The following is a 20524-nucleotide window of genomic DNA, read 5'->3' as shown; positions in this document are numbered from 1 at the left end:
GCACGCAAGACTAGTAAAAACTCATTTATGTCAGTGGACTTCTGGAAGAGACATTCAAAATAGACTCTTGTGTGTCCTAGAACAAAACAAGAACTGCTTCATGACCTGGGATTGCTCAGAGATGCACGGTCTCATCAGAAACATAGTCAAGCATCGCTTGCCCACTAAAGAGGGGTTCCGGCCTTACAAGCAACTATCACGACGAATATCTGTTAACATGATCTTGAAAGTCAAAGACGAAATTAAACATCTACAGATCTACTAGATGTTGGCTCCATCCAAATGTCACGGTAGGTGGGATGGTTATCCAATATTGTGTCTATCATAAAGAAGAATGGAAGTTCCATGTATGCATTGAGAGGAAAAGTTAGGTGCACTATGCACCCTGGTGCAAGGATCTAGATGCCCTTAGAGATGGGTCTCAAACTTCTATTAAAGGTACATGGAGATCTGTCCCACCTGTACCCATGTGAGTAACCGAACTGGACTTCATATTAGAGAGGATTTTGAGAAGAAACCTACATTCACACTTGCTAGCTAGGAGCTGACAATCTTCTAGGGCTGCAATGGTTGTTAAGGAAGACTAGTTTTTAAGATACAAGTCGACCATGTTCAAGAACTGCTTTGCTGCAGAAAGGGACTTGCTGACTGAAACTCGAGTGTAATCTTGTAGAGTGAAGGATTCAGTAGATGATAGCACTGATGCACATTAGTCAAGATATAGGGTGGAGTCACAGGTTGTCTCAAGATTAACGGTAGTTGAATTGGCGACAAATGCATGAGATGTGAAGAAGAAAAGTATGAGAATTAGGAGGAGAGAAAAGATGTAGAGAGAAGACAAGAACTTTGAAGCCATGGCTGTCAGAATGGCTTATGGATTGATTGGAAGGATCTGAAATAAGGGGAAAATTTTTCATATCTTCTACTTGATAACATATTTTGAAATTTTAGTTAAATGGATCTTTTTTTTTTTTAAATGATTACTAATTCCTAAATTTTTAGATAATTTTTTTTCCGTCCAACTAATATTTTACCATGAACTATTCAAATTACCCTTAAGTCCTACACCATCTTGGCATGATTGTTGCCACTTACTCCGACGTGGATTGGGCCCGATGCCTCGATGATCGTCATTCTTTGACTAGCTATTGTGTATTTTTTAGTCATCATCTCATTGTGTATTTCTATGAAGTGTATTTCTTAGTCATCATCTTATTGTCTGGACTTCACGTACATGGACCATCTCTTGTCTGCAGTAACCCGTCAAGATACAGATAAGGTTCCGATCGTCTTACCCCCATAAGTACAAATACAACCAAGGACATGCAGCTGGATGCACCAATAAAGAGAACCTTCACTTCATTATCATCACTAATCATGTTAATGAAATATGCGTAAGCGATAATCATTTTGATACTCTGATTCAATCAATGTTTGGAACATGGGTTGATGATTCAATAGTCAATTGATAAAAACCAATTGCTCAAATGTTCATCTGTATCATAATTTAGATTTTGTACACTTACAAAATTTAGATTAGCTAAACCATTTAAAGTAGCCTATGTAGGAAATTGCAATTGAACAGTGCAACAAAATTTACACCCATAACGGCAGCTCAATACAGCATCTTTGATGCAAGCTCTCTGAGAACAAGTCATACAGGTAAAAGAGAAGCAGTATAAGATCCATCACTATACTTGAGGCCACGTAACATGCCAGAGTGCAAACGAGGATCAATCACTGCTTCTGGGACACTGAAGGCATCGGTGCATTCTAGCAGGCCTTGACCTTCTGTTTGAGGATCTGATTTGCAGGAAACAGATTCAAGAGCAACATTTAAGCCAATTGAGAGAGGTTCAGTTGTAAAGCTGCACATTCACAAGAAGCAATATATAAGCCTCTGCAATTAAAGCAGGTGAGACACCAATATGAATGCATAGAGAAGCTTATCAGATTAAATTACATGTGGAGCCAACTGGAAAATTACATGTCAAAGCACCTCTCATCACACAATCCAACATACACGCAGCCATAAATATCATAGTTTCTGGCTATTAAAGTATGAACCCACTGGATTTCTGTAGTCTGGAAGCGATGAGGACTATGCATGCTTTCCAGTGATTATCCTAGAAAGAATTCAAACCTCCTTTCGCATAAATCTTTAAGGAATTTTCGTCCTTGTCGTATGACTACATACCAACTGAAGGAACTACCCAATTTCCAAATATTTATCTATCAAATCCTACAATACTAGTAGTTAAAGAATCTATGTACCTTGCCTCAAATCGTCTTCCTTCAGAACCCATAGCCGCACATACTCCACTGATAACCCATGGGGGAATGAATGAGTCTTTGATTTCAATACTATAGCAGATTCCAGCTGATGAATCTTGAGAGGATTTACCACCATCAGTATGGGAAGCTCTTTCAGGGAAAGTGACAGTATCAGCTCTCTTCGTCTCCCAGCATTTCACCTACAAGAAAATGGTAATGATAGGCTATCCAAGCAAGGATATATCAACGGAAATAAGAAGTAAAGAGTTCCCCATTCATAAATTTACAATTTGAACTATACTAAATCTCTAGCTAATTGCTCGGTCAGTGGCACAACTTCATGAACTAGGGGCACTTACAACTTTTTTCGCATGTGAATAAATAATTCATTACCAAAGAAGGGAAAAAAGGGGGGGGGGGGGCTCTTAAGGAGGGGAATCTACACCCAGAAAGCAAAGCTAGATCACCATGATGGATTGACCTGCGAATTGGGTAAAAGTTCCAACAGAGAACAGTAAACCTGTCCCTTCGGGTATCAAAACAGAAGAAAACAGAATTTGTCCCTAAAAACAAAAGTATGGTGTCCAAAATCTGCTACAAGGATCTAGAGGTGAGAAACTATTTAACGATATTTCAGTTCATCCAAATCAGATCAGAACTTTAAAATTAAATATACGTTAAGAAGGGAAGAAAAGAAATCAATGTTTTGTTCAGCCTGCAGCAATTTCTAACAAAAGTTTGTACTGCCATTTGCACAGCACTTTATTTGAAGGAACAAACAGGACAAAGGTAGAGTATCCATTGAGATTGAGTGTAAAAGAATGCCTAGACTATATATTGCCCTTTTGTATATTTCTGAAGCCTTGCAGTTTCTTGTTCTTATGATCTTTAAATCAGTTCCAACCTAGTAACACAACATTTCAGATGAATTAATAAGATCAATGAATAAACTTTTTCCGTTTATGGGTAAAAATAGATTAAATGATTCATCAAGGTTGGTCCAATACTTGCAACATCATTCAAACAACCAAGTAGGAACCCAAAAAATTGCGCAACTTTCGGCATACTGGAGGCTTCTACTTTTAGGGGGAAAAAAGGAAGAGGAAAACCAGTTCATCACTTTACTTTAGCCACATAAAAACATACTAACCTCTGGAGCACAAAGTGATGCATTTTGGAATGACACTGGTCCATACAGCTGGGGTACATCAATTCCAGTCAAAGAACTGACAGTAGACCTGATAACAGCCACAGGTTCAGTAGAGTGATATCAACTGGGCATATCAAAGGCATACACATCATGCTTGGATAAATGGCATTTTCTCTAGTCAATTATTGACAGTGGAACCAATAACTGAGGTCCATGTTGCTTTTATCAACTCTCATTACCTATAATTTAGAAGAAAGTCATATAGTTGATGTACATTCTCATTTCCCCTGAAAGCCAAAAGAGACTGAGGACTATTATCTACATCAGACACAGAAACCGAGCGACGTATCTGCATCAAATGATTGGAGAAAAAGTTAATGAATAGAGAAAATCATTAGAACGATTGGATGAATAATTCCCAATACATCCATCATTCAGATGAACAAACAAGCAAGGAGCAAGGAATTCCAAAATCAGGTTTGGAGCTTGACCCTGGCTATCCCAGAAATATGGCATGCATCTAAAGGTAGCAGAAAAATTGCGACGATGGAGAACCCAAAAGGGTTATTCTATGCGAAAATATTGGTAAAATCTTACTGAAACACCTTTATGCTTATCTTCCCACACCCCTCACCCCACCAACCCCCCCCCCCCAAATTCCCAATCTCAATGCACATTTGACCATGAACAGTTCCATGATTAGAATGAGCAAAATGGACAACCACTAGATGACAGGGCCTCCTAGTGGGAACAAGGATGACGGATACCAGGAAAATCTGGATACCCCACATATACAGGCATACAGCAGTCATGCGGGGAGGTTGGAACCATCCAGTAACACTGTCTTCGCATTATAAAATGTCAAATGAACTACATCGACATCTCATGCAACTCCCCTAGAGCCAATCAGAAACTTATGTAAGATTCAAGAGAAGAGTTAAACCTGGCCCAAGCTGTGTTTCCCAATCTCAGAAAGCTCAACTAGGTCTTCGGCATCAACTTGTTCCATTTCAGAATGCCACAGAGGCATGGTAAAACAAACATCCTGTTTTCATAATTAACATAAGAAAAGCGTCATTACAAAAAGGTGTAGAAAGAGAATAGAGCTACCAGACGTGATGCAGTAGAACAGAATATATCATCTTTAAGAAAGAAAAAGATTAATACTTGCAACAGTGTAAAGCAAGCCTATAATTATGGGAACTGCATGCACAAGAAATATTTAATCAACCCAATTCATATTTTTTTGAATTTTTTACTACTACAGAAACCTGTCTAAACATAAAAGAAGTAAGTCATTCAATAAATAAAACATGAGGATACTTGCCACATCATATCAAATGAATCAAGCCATAAGGAACATGGTGGGAGATCTCGCGAGATATCTCGTTTTTTCACCTTGGCGAGACGAGATGGAGGTCGAGATCTACGAGTTGGGATATCTCGCTCGAGATCTCGCCATATCTCGCCCTGGATCTTGCTGGAACTCTCAATTTTTGCCCATTTTTTTGTGGATTTTGGCTGAATTTTCACTTGCAACTACTCTTAGCACATCTACAACAAGGAAGATCAATCATTCTCTACTTGTCTTATGAATTTATGATTTAATGACTTATATAGAACTTCTAATGGTTGTATAATTAATTTTATTCTTGAAAATTGAGATTGTGATACTCATATGGATGGAATTTTGATAACATTTAAGTTAATTGATGCATTTGATATACTTGCTTTTCATTTATATGCTTTAAAGGTTCTATATTACATGTTGTTTAACATTGCATTCCCTAATCCTACTACATTTCGGTTTCACACAATGGGTAGACTTAGAAATCATACAGAGGGTTGTTTCGACAAATCCAAGGCCACCAACGTGTTCAAAAGGCCTTAAATAAGCTAAATACCAAGTTTCAACCCAATTGGGACCCTAAAACCCACCGAGATGGGCCACCGAGTTGACGCCAAAAAATTGTATATCTCGACCGAGATCTCACCGAGATGGTCGAGATCTCTCTTTTTCAAGGTGGCGAGATCTCTCTCGAAAGCGAGATCTTCTACCATGATAAGGAACATACTAGAAACTATTCATATATTATTATGATAGCAACCAATCTAAGAACCTAATCAAAGAACCTAACAAATCTACCTTCAATAATAAAGTAAATCTCCTACTATTATTGCCTTATAACACCAATAATGCCCAATTGTTTGAAATGCTACATCACCCATCCAGGCACAACTAGGTATGCGGGCAATTGATTTCATGGTAAATGCTTAGATAGATACAGACCAAGCCCTAACTGCTTTTACAATTTGAAGGTGTAGATATCAACATGATTGACAAAAACCACATCCTAGATGACAAGGATCCAGTTAGAGCCTCCATGGAGGACAATGATTATGGTATTGGTAATGGATCAATCGACTGAAGACCGCAAAATGAATGTACCTAATTCAATAGTCCAAAATTTCATTAGACAGATGGATGAAGATGAAACACAACCACCATCAAAAACACAAGTGCTAGACCTAAATGACATAGCACTGATGATGATGCTAGGAGGATGTGGTCTAGTGCTCAACATAGAGGAACCAAAGTGAACAGTGATAATTATAATGGACATTAATGGTGGTCACAATGATGATGACAGCAATGGTGGTGGTGGTGGTGGTGGTGGTGGTGGTGGTGCTACTGCTGGCTTTAATCTTATGTGGGGTATCAATTCACATGTAGGAAAGATAAGTTCATAAAGGCCAAAATGAGGACCATGATGCAGCTCAAAGCCACAGGCTTACATTCGTAATGAAAATGCAGCCTCTAACCACATGACAAGAATTTGTTTATTCAATGCATGAATTCAATGAACTTGAGTTCAGACCAATTGGTGTTTCTTCAGGTCATGGAGAGGATGCTGCTTCCTCCCATGGACATGGAGCTTCTATGAGGTACAAAAGTTACGGATATGGCAAGGCACAACAACCACAATTGAGTATTGCACTGATGGCCAATCCGGAGCAGTAAATGCAATTCTACCATGAGTGGAAGTCACATTACTATCACAATTTGACTGGGATCAGTATTGCAGGCTTGTTCAGTTTGTTCGTATCGTCTTACTTACTCCTTTACCTAGAAACACTTCCACCTCAGGAACTGAACTAGCATGACACACTACAGAATCAGACTACCGGTATAAAAAACCCTCATATATAATACATAATCAGGTGAATCCAATTATCTCATTGTACTCAGCCATCCTGTTAGTTTTATATACATGATATACTTTGTAAGTTGCTTATTTATATTGCTGTATGCTTTAAAAGAATATTTTACATGTGTCCTTAGCATTTTAGTGTATCTTCCACCGCATTAATATGAAACAATGTGTCTCCCAAAATCAGCCCTTCGATATGATACCTTATACCGATATCCAAAACCTTGTTATGGTCAATATAGCGGAAAAAGCACATGCAAAAGAAACATCCAACAAATACTACTTAAAACAGAACATAACCAGCTGCAATTAAAGTACAAGTACCAGATATGATGCTCTAAAGAAAGAGAAAGCATTATCTTACATGCTCTCTCAGTAATGACCGCAAGCCTGTTGTTGACTGGGAGACAAAAGCATTGCACAAGCGAGTTTTCTTTTGCAAACACTTCCCACCAATGAACACCACAATAAACTGTGAAGTACAAACTAGACAATTGACAAGGAAAACCAAATATGAGTGTTGCAGATAGTATATACAAATCATACAAGAATAAATGCAAGGAAAATTTTACAAATCCATGCTGCAGACCTAACCCCATTTGTTCCCTCATCCATTACAACCAGCAATTCAACAGAATATTTATTCATGCCATACAGTAGATTAATACCATACAGCACAAGAGCAACAATGTCATTATCTAATTGCAGACCCCTGAACCACCTTATGGTCCATTATTACTAACTGCATGACAAGGAATGGCCTATAACACCCTGAAAAAAGGTATAATATGTGAAGACACAGTTTTTGTGGGTCCAGAAATTAGACAGGAAAAACTATCATTAAGGCAGGAAGTTTCATAAACACATCAAATCAGCTTATCCTAATCAATACATAATACCTTGTTGCATAGGAAGCTGCATAGGGTTTTCAATTTGGTATTGTATCTGAGATAGGAGGGTTCTACTCTTTATCCTTATGCTGCACAGTTGCCCCAGCACCAAAAATTCAGTACCAGACAACAGTATAGCACAATTAAGAGAATCAATTTTTCCACACACCCCCCCCCCCCCCCCCCCAAAAAAAAAAAAAAAAAAGAAAACTAATCCCAGCCATCTTTTTTCTTTTTTTACCTTTATAAGAAGGCCTTAACTACTTCAACTAACAAGGCATCCTTTTTTTACAATGAAGAAACATTTTTCTGCTCAAAGCTCTGAACTTGATAGCCATAGTTCCAGGACCTTTAAACATACAGCTCTCTTGTCAGTTTCACCCTTCCTAGGTTAATGCCATTCCAATTAGTAATTACAATACATAAAGACCAAAACCCAAAGGTCACACATTGTTTTCCAAAAGTGTTTGTTATTTTAAGAGACTTCCTGACTAGAGATACAGGTCCTTATCTGTTTCTTCCTTATATCAATAAATTAAGAGAAATTCAAGCAACCAACAACAAATAAATGCAGCAGTAGTTTCCTAACTTGAGACACAAGTTTCCAGTCTTAACAATGGATTACAACCCAAATAGAAGCAGCAGTAACTGCGGCACACCATAAGCAACCATCCTAAAAATCATCAAGAGAGAGAGAGAGAGAGAAGGAGAAAAAAGGGGAAAATTCTGAGATCTACTGATTTTTAAAAAAAAAAATTACTAAATAAGATGTTCTTTATAAAAATTGGATTCTAATTTTGAAAGAATTACCAAATCTTTTATCCTTATTTTTTCCACCCAACCAATATTCCATTATGAACTACCCAAATTGCAGTCACAATAAAGTCATTTATATATATTTTAATTTAGTTAGTATTCTTTTTACCATTTTAGACAACTTCCTTTTTTCCTAATGTCCAAATTCAATTCCTGAAAAATAGTTACAATATCTCACGTTTAAGATTTTTTTAGTAACATACTTGTAAGGGTTAGTTACTAGCATTCAAAATTAATTTTTTAATAATAAACTCTTAAATAATCGTCTTTAATAATTTATCACTAACTCCTCTCTTTTTCTTTCTTTCTTTCTTTCTTTTTTGTTTGTTTGTTTGTTTTGGGGGAGGGGGGAGGTAATTCTCACAACTCTAAAAAAAAAAAAAAAATTGGGAGCTTCATATTAGGTGGGGATTCCTCTAGTTTCATTTTTTATTTAAAATAACAAAGAATATATGGTTTCCATCGATATAATATGATGTTGACAACAAAATATAATTTGATGTAATTGTTAATCAAATGAAAAATTAGGAAAATAGAAACATTAAAGATATTTAATTATTTTTCAGGAATTGAATTATAAAAATTAGGAAAAAAGAAAGTTGTCTAAAACAGTACAAAATACTAACTAAATTAAAATATATGTAAAAGACTTTAAGATGAGGGCAATTTGGGTAATTCATAGTAGAATATTGGTTGGGCGGGAAAAATTAGGACACAATTTGGGATTTGGTAATTCTTTTCAAAATTAGAACTCATTTGAATAAAACTTTTTTTTTTAAACATCTTATTAGGTAAAAAAATTTAAATCAGTAGATCTTGGAAATTTTCCCAAGAAAAAGGGTTCAGTGACTATTTAATGGTGTCGTGGTACCATGTGACAACAGATAATACAGTAATCCAGTGCCTTCATAGGAAGAAAAAGAAAGAAAAGAGAGGAGAGAAATGAACAAAAACAAATTAATTTATAGGGATAATTATTGTTTCCCCCCTGTATTATAGCTTTATTACTAAAAGAACCCTACTCTTTATGATATTACCGTTGCCCCCTTCATTTCTAACAATGTTAGACGACCGTTAAGGTTGAATGTTTAATGTCTTTTTTGACATTTTATAATTAAGAAGGCCAGAAGGCTAAAGATAATATTATCCTCATTTAGAAAAAAAAAATCATAAAACTCATAAAAATAATTCTACAATTGTATTTTTTTTATTTTGGAATAAAAAAATTAAAAAATAAAAACACCCTACTGTTAGTAGGAACTTCCTAAAATTGTTAATGTCAAATTAGATAATATATAAATAACAATCTATTAAAAGTACAAAATTCTTAAAATTGATAACATTAGGGATAATTACTGTTGCCCCCTTGTACTCTGATTTTATTACTACTTTATCCCCTTTACTTTTTAAAATTGCTAATCCAATCTTTAACTTTGTCTAAAATTACTAATGCCCCCTTCCGTTAAGTTCAATTAGTTTACTGATGATGTGGCATCTATATATTTTTTCAAAAACCCAAAAATAACCCTACAATTATCTCTTTACTTATTTGCTGTTTGCAAGTTATAATACTATCCTTAATTAACTATGGAAAAAATTAACTTTAAATTAATTTTTCTTTTCTAAAAAGAAACTACCGATTAAAGAAAAGACTTGATTTTTCTTCTCTAAAAAGAAATCGCCGAATAAAGGAAATATGTGATTAAATAAAACTTAAAATAGAAACTAAAATATTAGGAAATATCAAATGTAATTCAAAGTTGAAAATTTAAAATCTCCTAATATATGCTAACCATTGTACAAAGTGTGTGGTCCCACCAAAGCCAAAATTTATTATAAAATATAAGATTTTAAAGATATAATTGACATTCAATATAGTTTCTAAAAATGAGGGTAATGTTATATTTTTTAACTTCTTAATTTTAATGAAGGGCAAAATAGACATTACATATTTGATGTTAACAACCACTTAACACCGTTAGAAGTGAGGGGAGCAACAGTAATTTCATAAAGAAAAAGAGGTTTGATTAGTAATAAAACTAAAGTACAAGGGGGCAATAGTAATTATCCCATAATATTAAAGTGGAAAGTAAATAACAAAATTAAAAATAACACCAAAAATTAGGACTTACTATTTTTTTATAACCAAATTAAAAAGTACATACACAAATTTGAAATGAGTTTCCTTTTATTTTCTCTCTTTCTTTTGACTAGAAAAAATATTGTTTAATTAGGTTTAAGTTTCCTTAATTATGGAGGATAGTAATGTAATTTCATATAAAGTGTAGATAAGTAATATAAAACCGTAGGGTTAAGTTGGGTTTTTTAAATAAATAAAATATGTCATATCATCATTTAACTAAAGGAGTTTAACGGTAGGGGCAATAGAAATTACAAACAATGTTGAAGGTTGAATTAGTAATTTCAAAAAGTCTAGGGGATAAAGTAGTAATTAAGCTATAGTATAGGGGGGCAATAGTAATTATCCATATTTTATAACATAATAAATATCAAAAACTACAAGTATCCCATAGGCATATGAGTAAATAAATTATTACTCATAAACCTTAGTAAACATTGTTACAAAAGCTCATGGCAATTAATTAGCAATAATATTAACCCAAATAATGAGCTAACGCAATTCATAGAAAGACTTACATGCTTTAGAAAATACATTATATCCAGAAATCAAATATGAACTGAGAAAGCATGTGATCTAATATAAGCATGGAATAGATTATCATAATCAGTTGACATAAATGGTCCACTACTTTAATTGTTTTGTTTAAAAAAAATGCCAAGCATTAAGTAACGACAAGTACCGTAGAAAATATCACAAACATTCTTTCTGAGCATGTAATAAAGGTTCTGAAATGAAACCTCCCAAGCGAGCTGCCTTTTTAATAAGAAATCAGTATCTGCTTAAAAAGAAAGCGAGTCAGTAACATAATGTGTAACTGACTAGGAAAAATACATAATTCTGCACTATTATTGAGCAAGATATAAAACAAACCTCCCTGTGCAGCAGCCAAGGTCAATGCTGATATGACAGAAGGTGGCAGAGAAGACTGAGGATATACCCATGAACATAAGGCTTTTGCATACATGGCATCAAATGTGGAACTACAGCCTAACAGGTGAGAAACATTTTCAGCCCTGGAACCACGCACTTGTAAAGTGAATTGGGCCATAGTGCTGGGGGTACAACTCACAGCTAACCTATGACACCTAGAAATTGCAAATAATAAGTGATTAATTGTCTAATCCTATCAAAAAACCACATAACTAAAAAGAAAATAGAATTCAAACATTGAATCACAGCAGCTAACATAAAATACACCCAGGTTATGTGAAGGCCCAACTGCCATCATTACCGTTAAATAGTTATCACAATTCACAAGGCCATCAAAAGGGGATTTGGACGGAAAAAGAAATCTCCTAACCAATGACTTCATGGAGCTGCATTTCATCTACTGTTTTTCAAAAAAAAAAAAAAAAAAACAACAACAATTCTAATAAAATTTGGTTTTCTTGCAACAATGCTTCATGGAGCTGTAACTATATCCGTTAGTTCTTCTAGTTTCCTCTTTCTCTTCTTTGTTCCATTTCTCTTTTTTTCTTTCTTCTGCTCTACCTTCATCTGTCGCTACCTTCTGCAAGTGGTGACCAGTGCCAAAGCTGCTGCAATTTTTCCTTTTATGATTCAGATTTCTTTTTCCTTTTTTTTGTTTGTTTTCTTTTTTTTTTCTTTTCTTCTTATTAAGTACTCTAACCCAACTCAAACACTCAACTTAGCTACTAATCCCTTGCACTAATGGGAACAACAAGTACATGAACCAAGAGAAATAATAAGAGAGGTTCAGTTTTGTGGCAAAAGCTAATGGGAATGGTCACAAAGTATATACTTGATAGCTAAGGGTATCCATAACATAGAAGAAAATTCGATCGAAATTGTCAAAATTTCGGTGGCAATGTTTGCGTTTTTCAAAAACAAAACAAAATTCCAATTATTTCGGAAAAATGTCAAATTTCGATGGAAATTTTGGAAATTTTGACCATTTCAGAGGTTTTGACCGAAATTTCAACCATTTCAATGTTCCAACTTGTTTTTCCTTAGTTTTTGTTGATTTCTATCCTATTTTCACCTAATTTCCACTACTCATTTGCCTTCAAACACCTCTTTTGCTCATTTTTGCCTCCAAACACCTCCTAAGCCACAATAGCTACAAAGGAAACTCCGGCAACAATAGAATGTGAAGCATGAGCCATACCCAACAGTTCCAAACTTCCCCTTTTTCATTTTTGTTCTGTTCATGCCTTAAATGATCTTGTATTGCCTTGAAATTAATATATGTTTAGCCTAGGACTATGATCTATGATTGTGTTTTGTTAAACTTATCTTTTTATTATTTGCTACCATTTTTTCATTTTCTGATTTTAATAATTATTTTCTAAAAGTATGTATTTTTTTTATGTATATATGATATATAGGCTTCAAATTAATATATGTGAGACATCATCACTTGATCTAATCGGTCATGTTATTTTGTTGACTTGTTGTATATTTTAACCATTCTACCAAACAATTCATGTATGTTGATGATTCTATGCTTGTATGCAATACAGTTTGCACTTGTCGGAACCAGTCATTTGTTAGTATACTTGAATGATAAATTTTCACTGGTTTTTTTTGGCAAAATACTCATTCCATTGTGTTTATTATGCTTGAAATGGGTAGTATGCAAGAATCCAAATCATTTTGAGTCCATATGAGGCCCGAAATTGAAGTTTCAATTTCCAGGAAAAAAAAGTGACCACTTTCGATAGAAATTTCGACCGAAACATCCAAATTTCGGCCTTTTGCAAGGTCGAAATTCCTATTTCGGTCGAATTTTCTTCCTTGATCCATAGTAACACTTCTATTTATGAGGTATCTTCCTATCCCAAATTGACTTTTTGTTATTTTGTTTATTAGAACAACATCGTCTTGAATGTCTTTAGTTAATTCATTTATTATAAGTGCAAATAAATATGGGCTTAAAGCTAATTTGACGTATCCTAACTATATTTGGGAATTCACCACCTCCCCTACCGTTCTTACGATTATCACTGAACCATCACACATATCCTTAACTATGTTGACATATTTACTTACAACATTTCTTTTCTCTAATACTTACCAAATTAACACTCTAGGAACTCTAGCATAAGCTTTTTTCTAGGTTAATAAAGACCAATATATATATATATATATATATATATATATATATATATATATATATATATATATTTTCATACAATCTCTATACCTTTCCATAAGTCCCCTAATAAGGTAAATACCTTACATTGTAGATCTTTCAAATTGGTTCTCCGTAATTGTGGTTACTTGTATCAAACGGGTTTCAATTACTCTCTCCATAACTCCATAGTATGACTCATCATTTGGATGCCTCTATAGTTATTGCAGCTTTGGATATAACCTTTATTTTTGTTAATTGGAAACATGATGCTTCTCCTCCATTCATCGGGTGTTTTCCTCATGCTCATAATCTTATCAAACAGCTTGGTTAACCAAGCTAGCCCACCTTTTGTATTTTTGTTTCTAGGACAGATTTTTCTAGGCAAATAGAATGTGTACTGACACGTAATAAGTTACATTTCTAGGCCGGAAAAGAAACAAAATCATGTTCATCATGCATTACTATTTATGTATTTAGGACTTCTAAAAATTTTCAAAAAACCACTAGATACCCATACATTTGGTGAAAGTGGAAGTAGTGCAGGTGTTGTTGATATTGGTACTGGTGGCAGTGGTGGTGGTGGTGGTGGTGGTGGCAGTGGTTGCATTATAAGTGGTGGACATGGTGGCACCAAGGCAGTGTCGGACTGATGGTCTTGGTGTGAAGGTGGTGGTGGCGGTGATGGAGTTGCGATGGCAAAGAGTTGGTGGGGTTGTGGTGGTTATGGACCAATGGTAGTGGCAGCTACTACAATTGGAGGTAGTGGAGACGGAGGTAGTGGTGGTGGTTGAAAATGCATTGGAGTTGGTTTCTTATTGTGGAAATGAAATTAATGCTCTGCCTATCAAACTAACCATGCATCCATTAAAAAGTTATTCTCTTTTATGTTTTATTTCTAGGATAAATATGCTATGAATTGGATCTCCTTTTTCTATTTTCAATTTTCCAGCAACATTTCGTCCCAATTAATTTCCAAAACCAAAAAAATTAACCATATTAACAAAAAGATTCTTAATTTTTTTCTTCTAAGCAAGATACAAGTAAAAACAGAAGAATTATCATGCAGTAAACTATTATAGACATAAAAGAGTAGGCTATGTTTGTGCAACCAAAGGGCACTTCAACCATAGTTGTCAAGGCAATGCTCTGGCTCTTTTCTATGGCAAGGCAACCTAGCGTTGCCTTGGCACCTTGCTTGGTGTCACTTTGATTTTTGTTGTCACTCTATCGCCTCACCTCACTTTGTCGCCTTGACAACTATGACTCAAACCCTACAATGGTTAAACCAATAAAGGCTAAGGTTCTATTACAATTATAGCAGTCAAAGGTAAAATCATAAAAGGCACACATCTTTGTAGTGGGTAACAAGTGATGAGATGCTAGGAATGGACCTCATGCATAAGGAGCAAGGTTGACACCTATGGAGCTTGCCAAAATAAATTGTTATAGCTAGTAGTCTTTTCAACCTTTCAAGCAAAGAGAGCATTCTCAACCATGAAATATGAGAAACAGACTATACTAGAACTAGAAGTAATTCTTAAAGTTTGTGTTCAATACACTCACCGATTGACTGAGGAAGACGAGACCAACCGCATTGAAGTTTTCAATGTAAAATCAAGAGGTGCCTTCTGACCAGGAATGTGGAATTCAGAAACAAAAGTCCCAGATTGGATGGATGGAACGTCACCAAACTTTCTCTTAGAATCATCGGTTCGATGTGAAACAGCAGAGGTTTCACGAGAAACCAGTCCTTTAAATGCTTTATCCTACAAATAGCATTAAAATACCATTATCTTGCTGTACGCAGTGCACAATACAAGGCTCTCGCGTTAAGAAAGGCCTAGGGATTGATTCCAGAGAGGCTGTTTCCAAAACTTCAAACCGTAAACCAAGCATTCAACAAGTGGGCACTTGACTGAAACACAAAGGATGATCTTCTCAGAAAGCGCATACACACTACCCAGTCGCAAGGCTCCCACAACTCCAGTGGCTGGGGAGGTTCATAATGTACAAAGCCTCAGCCCCACTTTGGGGAAAGGCTGTTCCCAAAGAGACTCAAACCCACGAGTCACAATGGAGCAACCTTCCAAATTGCACCAAAGGTCCTCATACTAAAATGCTATAATCTAAGATTGAAATAGTAATTAATTGTTGACTGAAGTGAAGATATATATGTGTGTGTGTACGTTTTTTTTTTCTTTTTTTTTTTTTTTTTTTTGTGCGTGTGGGAGGGAGGGTGGAGAGGAGGGTAAAATACCATATCAACAGTAGCCATGCCTGATAAGCTTTCATTGCCAGAAGAGAGCTCTGCAACAGTGCGAAATGTGTTGTGTCTATACATTTCAGTTGTCTGATGGGCTTGAGTGCTGCTATCCTTGGCAGACACACCTGAACCTTCAAAACTGCTAGAGCTGTCATGGTTGATGAAGAAAAGAATCAGAAGTATAAACACCAGTCTAAAACTTATCACCACTTCAATCCTTTTGGATCACAAAAGAATACCATGTGAGTTGTGGTTTGCTAGAGGCAGCCACACTTGAAGGAAGCTTCTCCAAGCTGGTAGGCTTATCGCTTGAAAAGTTATCCTGCAGGCAGTGAGAAATACATATTTTCATTGACTCATTAATGATGGGACAATTCCAAACTGTGATAAAGGACCAGAAATGGAAAAACTGCAGTAAGATATTAGAAGAATAAGCAATACAAACATATGGGAGGGACCACAACTGACCTTAGGCTTTTCTTTTCCATAGGGAACTCTGAATCTGTCACTAGATTTTCTGACAGGAAATACATCATTAACACGTGTATCAATGTATCTTGGAATCTTTACAGAATCTGTTTTCCTGAGCCCACAAGCTGTTTTATCACTGTTCCTAAAAGCGCAGGTCAATAAAAAGTAAATTAACAACAAAAGCATGATAAAAGAGAAGGTTTACAGCTTACCTTTCATGCCCAAACAAAGGAACTGCAGATTCATCTACATGCTCTGAGGAATTTCTTCGATTCAACTGCTCACCCTGTTAGCGTATAAACACATGAAAGAACAATGAGGAAAGTCCCTTTGATGCATATTAGAAGTGAAACATGCTAAAACAACTCTCAGTTACAAAACAAAAACTTCCTCACTTCAACATTTTTTGTGCAAGAAAGAAACTGAGAAGAGTGACAAGAAAATTAACAGAAGAATGACCAGAAAATCCCTAATCTGATATCTGTTTAAATCAAAGCTTCTTGTAGATTTCAATCTAAAAAATTAGCACAGGAAAAACCAAAATTGTAGGAAAAAAAAATTTATATATATATATATAATTGACAACCTAGCAGTAGACTTCAGGACCCAACAAATTCACGCTAAACACAATTTTTTGACAGAGATGATAAAAAAAAAATTAACTGTCAAATAGATAAAACTCATCTGTTAATCACAAAATTCCTTCAGTAATTGCATTAGATTAGAATGGAAAATGGGCAGCTAGTGTGGAGACCGGAGGAGCCACCGACTGAGCTCCTAGACCAGATCCAGAAGAATGCAGACTCATATGTGTTTTACAGGGTGCAATTGGGTTCTTTTACCTGCTTGGGACAATGGTTAAGAGGGAATGACCTCCTAGTTTGGAGTTTCCACCCTCCTTGTGGGATTCTAGGGGGCTGCATGTAATTCTTCTCTTTCTAATACAAGCTTACTTATGAAAAAAATATGATCAAAACTTTAAATCAGTAGGCAAATTTTCAAATAGTAATTCACAGCTTCTACAATCAGGTCAACTGAAGCTGACAGGAATCCTTTGCAACTGCTAGTTCCCACCCCTCAGAAATATTACAAAAGCTGTACTTCCAGTTTGCAATATACCCATTAATATAAAGATATCCTGTTAGCAGTTATTTCAGCATACTGCCAGCATAGACGAGAAACTTTCAACTGAAAAACAACAGAGAAAATCTTGGGGCAAAACCATGATTATTTGAAATGAAGATTTAAATATATAACCAAAAATGCTTGTACACGGAGCATCAGTAATTGGGTGGCAAGTGTTCGCAAACATCACATAAGCATGCACCAATATATTAGCTTGATAATAAGAATGACAATTAACAGATTAGATGAGAAGAACCAGTGGTGGTAGCATAAAAGTAATTGCCAAGTACAATTTCAGGGTACAGTCCAACCATGACTACTACTTCTCTAAATCAAACTATTAAATGGACGAGCCATACTTGCAAGCTGCAGGAATGAACCAACTCCTGACCAGGTCACCAACAACCTCATCCACCCCCCTCCCCAAATTAAAGGGTAGAGCGGAGGGGAGAGAGAATCAAGAGCAAGAATTCCATCAAGAGATCAAATTGTCTACAGGTCCATCCTTCAAACAATAGGTAAGACAAGCCAAAGACCCGACACTCTCTAGAGAAAAATAAAGGCAGGAAAGAGAATATGGATTAGAAAATTACTCTTAATTCCAAGGGTGTCTTCCTTTTCATTGTGGTACCAGTTTGAAGCTTTGAAGCATCTCTTTCAAAAGATAGAGAATTAGATGACAAAGAACCAGGAACTGCAACCTTCGCCATACTTGTAATCTAAAACTGTATTCTACTTGTATGCACCATACTTGTAATCTAAAACTGCATTCTCCTTGTATGTTCAATCACTTTCCTGAAATCATTGGAAGCACAGTAATAATCCAATAAATTGGCGGTTCTACAAAAACCAGTAGTGACAAAACAGCTAGTTATTTATGGTACATCTGGGGAAAGATTTGATCCACATGAATGGTTCCATTTTGAAGAACCCGTCAAATTATTAATCAATTATGAATCATATCTGGAAGTGGTAAGTGGGGTTAAAACTCTACCCTGCTTAAAAAATATTAGCATCTATCATTTCTAACCATCTGAAACAAATTAAGCAACAAGTGAATTGAATTCGCTATGATGTTCACCTTCACTTTTTGTGAATTACCTTAAATTTCAAAATGAATACAAATCACCTTTGAGCCCCCTAACTAAACAAGTCCCCTCATTATTAATAAGGAATAGAAAGCAATTTTTCCTCAATTTCTCTTAGCTGTCCATTCCTCTTTCTAGTAGAAACCTTATAGTTAAATTATACTAATGCAACCCTTCAGTTCCCCTGCTTACTGAGTGGAGCCGAGCCTCATTCTCATCCAATGGTTAAGAGAGGAATGTAGGAATAACTCTTGCCACAGCGTAAAGAAGCCACCTTTTCAAAAATAATACCAAAAAGGAATGAATAAAGAATAAGCCAGTTGGGTACAAGCTAAGAAACATCAAAAGACTCGAACTAATAAGCTATAGAAGTATTGGAGGAAAATAAAAATGAAAGAGCAGAGACAGGGAGAAATTCAAAACAGCGTTAAGTAAACGTATGTATGTCAGAATGATTAAAACAATTCAGATTGAAAATCGACAGCTATGCACACAAACACGACAATGAAGAAAGTCTGATGTTCAAGTTCTATATTGATGTAAAAGTCACAAAAATGATGAATCCACAGTTACACATACTGGTCTTCAAGGAGAAAACAATGATGAACTTTTGGAATTGTAGGCTTAGACAGATTTTTTATTATCAGAATCATGTCCTGAAACCGTTTTCCCCTAATTTAGACCAAACACTGCCTGAAAAATTGAAGGCTTGCCGTTCACAATCCAGTCCTCACCTAGATGACATCTGAAGAACCCTAAAAAATTGATCCATATGTACAATGCAATAGACGGAGGGAGAGATAGGTGAAGGTTGCAGAGAGCGAGAGAAAGAGGGCGCAAAAGAACAAGATCGAGATCGGGATAGAGAGATATACGTTACCTAGAGTTGCAGCGATGTAGTCGCAGAGATCGATGGAAAGACCTTACGCATGGACGGAGGTTTCAGTCGTGAACGAGGGTTTTGCTTGAAAGAAAGAAATGTAATCTGGGTCTTGGTGCCAAATTATTTGAACGACAACATTTCCCTCCCATCTTTTTTCAGTCCCCAATTTAACGTTGGGTTTACCCCAAAAAAAAAAATTAACGTTGGGTTCGGCTCCTATTCGTGGAGGGCATCTCCTAGGGTGTGGCGTGAATAACCAGAATTTTACACGTGTTATATGCCAATCTAACGACTAGAGTGAAATATTCATTTTTCACCTAACTCAATTCCGTCCTATTCAGCCAATGATGGGTTAGTAAAGCGGTTAAAGGCCCAATCTCCCACGGGGAGGTCTTGGGTTCGCACTCATTCTGCGGCATTAATTATATAAAAGCTCCTTGAGGATGTAATCGTGGTGCGCGCAAGCTGGCGCAGATGAACCTCATATCCAAAACAAAAACAAAAAAATCCACCCTATTCCATGTGAAAGCCGAAGTTCAAACCCGACTGGAATTCCATCATTCCCCTTTCTTTCACATCTCCATCTATCTTCTTCTTCCTCATTGCAAAGACTGCCAGAAATTGAAGAAAACCATAATGCAGATTATAGCAAATCTGAAAATCGAAGTGCTCAATGTGAATTTGAAATAGAAACAACATCATCTTAAAGCAAGAATGGGTGGGTTGAACCTGAGGAAGTTCTAATGTAAATAGAGGGTGAGGCCACATTCAATTGAAAATCTCCCATAGATAAATTTCCTTAAATATCTATGAGACTAAAATGTTTACTCTTATTTACGAAGGGTTTATCGAGAAGGTCGACCAGCTGGATATAAATGGTGGAGTAGCCAGGTACACTGAAGATGATAGGTTCAAGAAGTTAAGACTTCACTGGTACCCTATAGCGTGCTTCATCAAGTCTAATGTAGATTCAAGTCTGAAAGACATCTACAAAGAAATGTCCTATTGTGTCTAATTTGTTCGCTACTGCTTAAGTCATCATTCTTTGTATTTGAAGTTTTAACAATTGTGGGGGATTGTTGAAAAATGTTTAAAACTTAGGTATATTATTT

The 20524-nt window shown here is 35.8% G+C and overlaps 1 protein-coding gene across 6 annotated transcripts; it reads right to left on the bottom strand.

Moving 5' to 3' along the window:
- Positions 1 to 1439: 1439 nt before the first annotated feature.
- On the bottom strand, positions 1440 to 19543 carry LOC149024530 (downstream neighbor of Son). Of its 6 annotated transcripts, none has more exons than XM_089144757.1 (15): positions 19410 to 19543; positions 18035 to 18236; positions 16529 to 16602; positions 16314 to 16458; positions 16085 to 16167; positions 15840 to 15993; positions 15146 to 15348; positions 11356 to 11570; positions 11165 to 11260; positions 7001 to 7122; positions 4368 to 4469; positions 3664 to 3773; positions 3425 to 3512; positions 2275 to 2474; positions 1440 to 1868 (listed from the first exon to the last, which is right to left on the bottom strand). In XM_089144757.1, exons 2-15 carry the CDS (start codon positions 18149 to 18151, stop codon positions 1655 to 1657), a joined length of 1923 nt encoding a protein of 640 aa, XP_089000883.1. In that variant the 5' UTR covers positions 18152 to 18236; positions 19410 to 19543; the 3' UTR covers positions 1440 to 1654. The 6 variants fall into 6 exon arrangements, with proteins under 6 accessions (XP_089000883.1, XP_089000887.1, XP_089000886.1 ...); XM_089144761.1 differs by having other exon boundaries at positions 15840 to 15984; XM_089144760.1 differs by having other exon boundaries at positions 16314 to 16452.
- Positions 19544 to 20524: the final 981 nt, after the last annotated feature.

Source organism: Hakea prostrata, chromosome 2 (genome assembly GCF_041222555.1).
Source record: "Hakea prostrata isolate BN-2017 chromosome 2, UWA_Hpros_2, whole genome shotgun sequence".
In the NCBI taxonomy this organism is placed as follows: domain Eukaryota; kingdom Viridiplantae; phylum Streptophyta; class Magnoliopsida; order Proteales; family Proteaceae; genus Hakea; species Hakea prostrata.
This window is presented reverse-complemented; position numbering and strand designations above follow the sequence as displayed.